Genomic DNA, 9,933 nt, shown 5'->3' on the forward strand with positions numbered 1-9,933 from the left:
AACAAACAAGTTGTATACCAAATAAAAAAAATTAAATAATAATAAAAATAAAATATAAATAAAAAAAGTGTTAAACAATTTTTCTTTACTTGAATATATTTTGAATTAAAAAAAAACAAAGCATAATATGGATTCTTATATACATAAATATCCACATACCTTTATGTACATAGTTTTTGAAAAATAAATCGCTGGTTTTATTCCTATCTGGGAATAATCACAGGTTCCATTCTAAATTTCCATTATTGCCTACCTCCTGTTTTGAAAGCCTCTACCTATCGCGTTCCCTGACTAAAGTGGACCCCTGATCCATGGAAATGGGCAGTTAGCAGAGCGAGGTCCAGATTGAAAGGGCCATGGGATTGAAGAAGCAGTCGGGGCAATTAGGGCTCGTTAAAACCCCGGTGGGATCAGGGCAGCTATTGCCTCTCCCTTCACGTTCGATAAATAACCCCATTTCAACCCCCACCCCCTCCCACCTCCTCTGTACCTCCCCCAGGCTGTGTTGACCGACCGGCTGTGATCTTGTGTAAGCAGCCTCTGCAAGGTCGAATGGGATGCCAACTTGTATTTAACTTACAAGGTAAACAGTTAGCACAAACGATTTACTAAGAAGTTGCTATATATTGTGCTCATATTTAACACGAGGAGGGGATGGTCGGGGGCGCGGTCAGTAATGATAATATGTTTAACTTATTTATTTGTGTCATTGATAAACACCTAATACTTATCAATTAGTTGTGAATGAGCTGATGAGATATAAAAGTTCAACATTTTGAGAGGAAAGTTCGTCGACATTCATGTCATTTATTCATTATTTGTATGAATACTTTTAAAGATTGGTTGAAATATCTACAAAAGATATATAAAAATAAAAAAACAAATTTGAAGGGGTTAAATGAGAGGTGGCCTAAGGGAATAAACCAATAGTCCGAATATTTTCTGGTTATAAATTCTTATTATTTGTTACAACGTAAAATATTCAAAAGTAAAATAAATAATTACTAAGTCCAATAACAGTTCTAATGCCAAAGAGTATAAAAGCATTCTATTTTGATTTTTTTTTTTGTTTTACAGTTTTATTTTTTAAGTGATCAACCTTGTAATATCCTTATTTCAACAATTCAAAAGAGCAGTATTGATATATTACTAATCTTAATACTCAGAATGAGGACAATTTGAAAGCCAGAGGGAATTGATCAAATATAAGTCTCTCGTTATTAGGAGAATCGACCTACAATACGTGGTACGTGTTTTCATTAAAGTGTACAGTTTACCTACCTACCTCGATCAGTTGCTTTCCAGAGAATCATTGTCCAGTTGAGATTTTTCTGGAAATAAACAGTATCTCCTAATTTCAGTTCACACAAATATACTTAGGACCACAGAACCTTTGTCCAGTTGAAGCCCTGTGGTAGAACGACATTTATAAGTTTTAGTCAACTTGTTCCGCGTAGAGAATACTATTGGTTAGTATTTGAATAAAATATTCGCAGTATCCGCAGAGTTGGGTCTTAGATTGTTATTTATGAAATCACTTTTACCCTTCGTCGTAAACCTACCGATTGCCCTATCCTTTAATAATGTTACTCTTACCCCTGTCGAACATTCGCTGCTTTGGGCTGGAACTGGACAAACGATTGACCTGGAATCGTCAGACAAGACTGAAAAAACAGGAAACTGCACGTCGATTTCGACTATTACAACACTTATTAGACAAACGGTCTAAACTTCCAATCCATTACAAAACACTGATCTACATGACAATCTGGACATACGGACTTGAGCTTTGGGGCTCCACCAAACCTTCGAATTCCTCTCGCATCCAATCCTTACAATCCAAATCATCAATGCTCCTTACTTTGTCACAAATAAAATCATATATAAAGGCAATGTTCCCTATATATAGCTCGAACCAGATCAATCCGTCCATTATTAAATCCCTAACCATTAAAACCCATTAGTTTCTAACCTTACTTCCTCTTTCATTCTGGACAATCCTCAGAGGCGCCTGAAAAGATGGCCACGAGACCTGCTAAAGTAAAAACGTCATTAGAGTAAAAACGTTACCAATGTGTAGTTTCTGTATCACTCCATTTTAACTGAGATCAAATTTACTAAATGTATTATAATGTACAGTTGTAAATAGCAATAAATAAAAAATAAAAAGATTCAGACACCTATCTTGAAAATATAATGTGTAGTTTTTAACTGTTTCATAATATGCAGTGTATTTTTTTTAATTGTAAAAAAAGTTTACTTATAACATGCCTAGTTCAGTTGTATAGTGTATTTTTAATTTATAATTCTTTTTGGGTATTAATATTTGTATATGTAGACCGTTTACAGAACAAGATATTCGAAAATCCGCTGGTTCATCTAGTGTTTATGAAATATATCTATTTTGGTAGTTTGAATTACATCATAGTTCTAATGAAAATTTTATATAAAAATATAGGAGCTGTCTTCTCTGGATATAATGAATATAAAACAAAGACTTAGAAAGGTGATTAAAGATTAATAAAAATAAAATATTTATTAACCGTTAAAATGCAAGTGGTCTATGTTCCCTACTAAACAATTAATTGTATAAAAATGTTAACATATAATCTTGACTCAAGAAATTAGCAAAAGAGTTGTTAAAATTAATTATAATTATTTAATTATTTTTACATGGCTTTTTCATTTACAGTAAAAAACTAAAAACTTAAGAATATTAAAAAATAAAGTAAGCAGCTAACAAAAAAGATTTTTCACTGACAAACATTCCAACAGACTAATTCGAAGAATGGTCAAGGTATCTATTCCTACAAACATAAAACTAAAACATCGCTCAATGAGAGATCTAAAGTGACGAAAGGTAACTGAATGAAGTTCGAGAGGATGCGTCTCTAAGTACTGCCCTATCTCATCTCTCCCCCAGATATAATTTTCCATAAGGACAGGCAATTTCCTTATTATTACTAATTGATTGTAAAAGAAGTAAATTAAGTATGGGAATTAAACAAAAAAAATTAAACACTTCTGCACAAAACACATTAATATATGATGAAAAGGAGAAAGGCATTTCTAAATTAACACGCAGAGGCTAGAGACTAAAGTTGAATCCACCATTCCTCTAAGGGCGTACATAACGAGACCAATTAAAATTCACCCCCACCAGGGGAGGAATTAATTAAATAATTTAAAGTGGGGCTGTGAAGTTGTGCCCCGTCTTCTGGAACCGACTCCATTATTCTTCACTATGACGGACTTCAAAGAGTCAGGTATTTACCAAACTTAGGAAGACTTGGGGGCAGCGAGGAAGGAGGCGCGACGTTTAGTGATGGGTAAGCTCTGTCCAAAATCTCCTTTGTAAGGTCTCCCCTGGATCTTTTATAAGTTGCTTAAACCCATCATAAATATAAATTCAGAGATCTGCTAGTCATAATTATATTAAACATAGCTTGTTAATTCGTTTATTGGTATTTCATGTATGAATGTATTCACTGTAGCCGGGAGATAGTGCAGGTAACCGATTTATTTCAGTCAGGGTGTGAAGGACAAAATTTTGATAGACTTACGATTTATATGTGTGACCTCAACTAACTTTCAAGCGTATTCACTTTAGGAGGATGAGAGTTCCTAAGACATATGCCAGGATAAAATATTTTTTTGTCTTGATTTAAAATTTTTAATTATTTTTATTTTTACTAATTTTGGGATATTAATGCATTACATTATCCATTGCTGCATAATCTGGGGCGATTCGTCACTAAAACGATTAATCACGAGTAATGTGATGAGGACTTCTCGACTAGTACTCACTTATACCGAACTGTTTTAAAAGATATGTCTATCCTTGATGTAAATGCCTTTATTTCTGTGGCGTAGCGAGAAGTTCTGAGGCCCTGAGTGAAATCTTGGATAGGGCCTTTTGGTCTGAATAGTAGGAGTAGGGAAGATTATATTGAAAAACCATTTTTAATATCATAATTTCTAAAGTTGGTAACGAAGTTACATCACAATATTACCAGACTATACTAATATAATAATATTTATATGTATTTATCCTCTTTTTGACAAAAAAAATATTGCTGTTTTTATAACTTTCTGAATTATCAGAAAAAAAATTAAACCTAAAGATCTGAAGAATTAGGGTCTCGTTGAGCTTTGTAGTCCGGGGATAGTTTTCTATCATCCAGCCAATTTCATCTGCCTTTGTCCTTAAAATTTCAAGCTAGCGTAAAAAATTTGGCTTGTGACAATATAACCTTATGCGAAGTACATTAGTAAACTAGAGAATTTTTTTCTTGCTAAAGATTTCGAGACGGCATAGAAAGATAATCCACTTGTTTCGAAATTTCAAACAACAGCTCACAAGAATCCGTGCCGAAGAAAATAGGATGAGGGAAAGGAGGATTGCTAATAAAGCAGATTTATTTGTCATTAGATGTGAAAAATATTCCATGTATCAACGTGATAAGGAAACGCTCCTTTGTACCAAAATCATATCGTAAATTTTTTAACAAATATGTATTTATTTACTCAGATACCGATTAATTTAATTTTCTGGTCCTAAAAAAAATATATATATATCGATGTAAATTTAAGTAAACATTTTATTATTTTTTTGTCAATAACGTGCTTTTTGATTTATATATAATTTAATTTCTTGTTTGTGACAGATTTGTATATCCATACAGACTCACACTGTTCATTTGCTTATAACTTCTACGTTTCGGCCATTCCGTGTGCTTTCCTAATTTAATTATGTTTTATAGGATACTAAGATAAATTTTGAAAAAGCAGAATAACCTGCAACATTTTGATACCAATGTTAGCGGATAATGATATTATAAATAAGGTAGGATAATTTTTAATTTAGGTTGTTTTCTTTTTAATTAATTTTTAATGATTCGAATGTAACTGAAATTAAAAATTAATGGAACCTTAAGAACGACCGGTATGGCTGGAACGTAGGAGTTATAAGATAATAAACAGTGTGTGACTATATGGATATTTTTTATTTTAATTATTTTTGATGTTTATACATACAACTCAGCTTCTTTTCTCAAATATTTTTGATTTAAACAAAGATGACTTGATGATTTTAATATGCAAAGGATGGAAATAAAAATGTTTGAGGATGATATTTCACTTAAAGTTATGGTTCTTGTAACATAAAGTCACATTGTTGACCAGGGCCCTGTTTCATACTGAAAGCTAATAGTATTAGCTTAGTTCATAGTAAACGTGTAGAAACTAGTGTGGTAATAGTATTAATACTTATTTTTAAGTTACTATTGTACAAGTCAGTGTAATTGAATTAAGATAAATCTACAAGACTAATAGTATTAGTTTGTACTTTATAATGAATAGCTAGAAAGCAGACTAATAAAATATAATTTTTTAGAGAACATATACTCTAAGCTCGATAGGTTACTTCAATTTCATTAATTCATTAAAAAAATAAATAAATAAAAAATAATAATACGTTTTAAATAACGGTGTATGATATTCAAGTCGACTTAAAATGGAATAAAGAAGACCTAATAAAGTCAAATTAGGAGTTGAAGTTTCTTTTTAAAAAGCCTCGTTTCAACTCGTTTAATAAAGTGAAAGTTAAATTCGGTTCGAATGCCTTTCTTCAAACTTTTAAACAGAGAAGCGAAACGAATTTTAGCCATTCAGGTAATCATTGTGGACCAGTTTTGTAATTAAGGGCAAACTTTAGATTGGAATTCTAAACATGAAATATTTTCAGTTTACCAGAGGAATTATCGAGCTTAAAGTTTTCTGTGATACATGTTATATTTTCTAGTATGTAGAGCTCGCTATGATAGCTCATGTGATTTAAATTAACATTATTTATAAATATATTCGTGTAAGGAATGCTAAGGACCAAAAAGAAGAGTTGAAACATTCAGGAGAATACGCTAGAAGGGTGCCAAACCAAATAACATGTGCCACAACCACACGGGTGGAGGTATACCGACTTTGAGGTATACCTCCAATGGAACCCCTCCTCTGATATGCTATATCATACCAACCTCATAATAAATATTTCAATGCAGCATAAAAATAACTATTTTTTCTTATATAACGAAAACTGTAAGCTATCATGTTTGGTGTCGAGTTAAAATGAAATAAGGAGATAATGGTACAATTTTTTCTTAAAATTTAAAATTCTAGTTTCGACGATAGCAAATTTAATCAACCATTTAGCCTTTGTTAGTTACTTCGAAATAATTTAACTTAGAATCCAAACACAAATTGGTGTTGAACTTTGCTCTTTATGTCCATTCATTAAACACCAAATCCCAACCGATCGATTTATATATGCCCTTCCATAGAAACGCCTCCTTTAGCTAATCCTTCATCATACGCGCAACTTCCTTCATGAATTTTCTTCCTGTCTCCATTCGCCAATCCTCATCCTTCGATTAACACCTATTTCTTTACCTAATAAATAACCAAACCTCCATATTATTGTGAGCAATGTATATAGCCATTATTGATTACTATAACAAACTATAACGTAACCTAAGGATTTTATCTAATTTTAACATGTATGCTGAAACCTTTAAATGCCTGCCAGATAATTAATCTTAATGAGTGAACCATATATTTATTCTTAGGGGACATCTGTCCCAGAATAAAATTATTTTCATTTCATTTCATCAGGAACAGATAAGGAATCCTACAAGCTCATCATCAGATTGGAATGCAAAAAAAAAAAGAAAAAAAAAAGGAAAGACTTAAGCTGTAAGCACAAAACCTACATGGTTGGTTCTGTTAGATAGAGGCTTCTCCATGCTTCACAGTAGGCAATATGACAGACAATGCTGGACAATATTATTTTACTGTTTTCAATGTTTTTATGGCTACTGTATCTAAAAATCTATTTTCCTAAAACCAACAAAAAATAAGTTTACACATGCGTAAGTGAAAGTATGGGATGAAGTTGAAATTTATTTGAGACTATCTAGGTAACAACCTGTAAATTATCAGTAATACCCAAAAAGCAATTTGAATACACGCCATCGCGGGACCAAATTTTTTCTATGATGTATATTATTTAAAATCTTTGATTATGCATTTATTTTATTTTTTCTTTCCATTTTCTACCTCGTATCAAAGCTTTTCTTTATCGTTACGTTAATTAAAAAGAGAAAAAAGATCATTTTATTGAATAGCACATTAATGTAAATGTATTACATTTTATATTTATTCAGCTAGATATATTCTTTTGCCCATGTGCCCTGAGATGCTAAAAAGAATTATCTAAAAATAAATTATCTCATAACTAGTTTCACTAAAGGAAAAAAAAATATTTATTTTAATTCTGTCTTCACTTTGAAGTAAAAAAAAGTTTTTATGAACTTGAGTAGGTTTCACTTAACTTTAAAAAATGATATCTTTATTCGAATTAAAAAAAAACAACAAAAACAAACGGGGATAAGCGACTACCTCGCATTTTAGCCAGACTTTGTATAACACGCTGGTCACAGAAGAACTGCTAAAGTAAGTTTTTTTGCATTTCAATTATTGAATTAACCTTCTTCTGAGTCTTTTAAGACAGAACTGATACTATTTTCTAAATAATTTTTTTAGGTTATTTTAAAACATAACTTTGTATTATTTATACCTCAGTCCACTCGAACAGTTGACAATAACAGAGTAAAATGATATCAAAGAAATGGACGAAACAAAATAATTATGCACAACTGTCACAATGATGAAAGGTGGTTCAAAGCAGTTAAAGATAAAGATAACAGAAAAATAAGAAGAAAATTCTCATAGAGAAAAGAAATTTTTACCTCGTATTCTCAAGATTACAAGGAATATTTATACTTTTTTCGAAATGAAAGTATGGTAATAAATTTAAAAAAATTACTATCAATGATATCAGCAATGAGTCAATTTAATCAGCTTTGAGAAAGTATATGTTTATTGATTAAATTCTGTTATTTTATAATGTTCTCAAAAAACAAAACAAACCAGGCCTCGATGAAAATTAATTTGAAAAATTCAAAACCTAAATCCTATTATTATGAAAAAAATAAATGAGTTAAATATTTCCATTCCAAATAATTTAGACAGGTGACTGTGACAACAGAAAGAAAAGAAGGCGCTATGTGATACCCCAACTACATTACCAATCAACCATGAAGGTTAGCATCGATAAACCTGAAGGGGCATCATAAAGACAAACATATTTACTGTTTTCGTAGATGTCAGTTAGCAAAGTATGCACAGTTTCTATTTTAAGCATAAAAGAAAATACATAAATACTCAGAAAATTTTACTTCAGTCATTCAGAATGTGTAGTAAAACGATATCATATAGTTGTTTTAAGATCTTATAACTAACTTATTAAATTTTAATTGCTTGAAAAAAACTACAACTACATTACTTTTTAGTATATTATAGATAATTTACTTTAATTATAGAAAAGTATTTTATTATATAATGGGGCTACTGCGATTATATGAGCATTTTTATTCCAAAGCAGTCAAGTTGATTTATATATATATTTTTTTCTAAGTTTTTCTAATTTTTAACAGATATATATCTATTGGACCATAATAACGATTATTGAATTTTTCTCTAAAAACAGTTGAATAACATGCCATTTAACGGATTCATGCAGGGTTAAATTCAATAATTTGTTATATTGTTATCCAAAACAATAAAAATTGTTATCTTTTTTTACTTTATTTTATTCAAAACTGTAAATAATATTTTACAACCAGCGAATTAGATGTTATAAAAATAATATCAGGAAGGCATGAAGGTTAAAGTCATCCAATGATGCTGCTCATAGAAATTTGAAAATCAATTAAGGAATCCTATATTCCAACTAGTTTGTAAACGACTTCTACCTAGTTAGTTTCGTGTTGATAGTTCTTGAATTAGAAAATTTGTATGTTATTGTGATTTAAAAAAAAATTGAAATAGACTTGGCTGTTTTGGATAATACAAAACCTCATATGATTTATATGTGAACCTCTATTTTGAAACGTTTCTCATTCTTTGGATATGCTTACCTGAATATTTATAAATAAAAAATAAATGCAATAAAATATATTATCTATTATACCTAAGAAAACTTATTTTTAGTTAATTCATATTAAGAAAAAGTTCTTACTTTATGAGTGGTACATCTTTGCCGGTTCCATCGTCAAGTGTTCCAATATCTTTAACAACGTTTTCAATAGAATCCAGAATTATACTCCTGTAAACAATAGAATTCATAATTTTAATAAAATATAAACTAATTAATATACTTAAATTGATTTTTCATATCAGGAAGATTAAGAAAATAATTTAATACAATTTTTTTTGAAAAGCTAGTATACTCAATCTCTTCGGATCCATTTACCTAAATAATGAGATGCTTATCATATATCATATATTATTACATAACGATCATATTGATTTTGGGAGCAGAATTAAATGTCTTAAATGCAGAGGGGTGAGGGGCGGAAAAGCGGAGTTTTCCAGAGTGGTAGCTCCTGTTGGAAGCTGCTATCCTGATAACCAGGGACCCCAAAACCCTACCTGTGACCCCATTTCCCGATTACAGGTAAGGGAAAAGGGGCTACAGGTGGTAAAAGGGGAAGGTCTACTGAACATATATTTTACCATGGTGCTGTGGAATTTCCAGAGCTAAAATATGTGTAATGTGACAGGGAACTTTCAGGTATCACTACAACATATAACATTTAAAAATTAATAGTTATGTAATTTTTTTACATGTTTTATTATTAAATAAAGAATATTAAACGCTTTTCTTTTACTAATAAATCAAAAAAATCCCTACATAATCTTCCGTTTATATTGATGTAAACTAATATAATTATGACATAAAAAAAGTATAGTTAATAGATATAGCTCCATTTTAGATACGTTAATGCTAAGCCGTATACGGTACTTTGTTGTATGTTC

The 9,933-nt window shown here is 30.5% G+C and overlaps 1 protein-coding gene across 3 annotated transcripts in view; it reads right to left on the reverse strand.

Moving 5' to 3' along the window:
- The window catches only part of LOC106688124 (uncharacterized), a 79,010-nt gene that overhangs the window by 24,286 nt on the left and 44,791 nt on the right, over nucleotides 1–9,933 (reverse strand). For 2 of the 3 annotated variants that reach the window (XM_067050925.1, XM_014432439.2), the window contains exon 3: nucleotides 9,134–9,220. In XM_067050925.1, coding sequence (XP_066907026.1) covers nucleotides 9,134–9,220 — 87 coding nt within the window. Of the gene's footprint in view, nucleotides 1–9,133; nucleotides 9,221–9,933 lie in introns of those variants that run through there. The other variant, XM_067050924.1, reaches the window with a different exon arrangement.

This window comes from Halyomorpha halys, unplaced genomic scaffold, assembly GCF_000696795.3.
Source record: "Halyomorpha halys isolate HHAL.00 unplaced genomic scaffold, Hhal_1.1 Scaffold1055.1, whole genome shotgun sequence".
Lineage (NCBI taxonomy): Eukaryota > Metazoa > Arthropoda > Insecta > Hemiptera > Pentatomidae > Halyomorpha > Halyomorpha halys.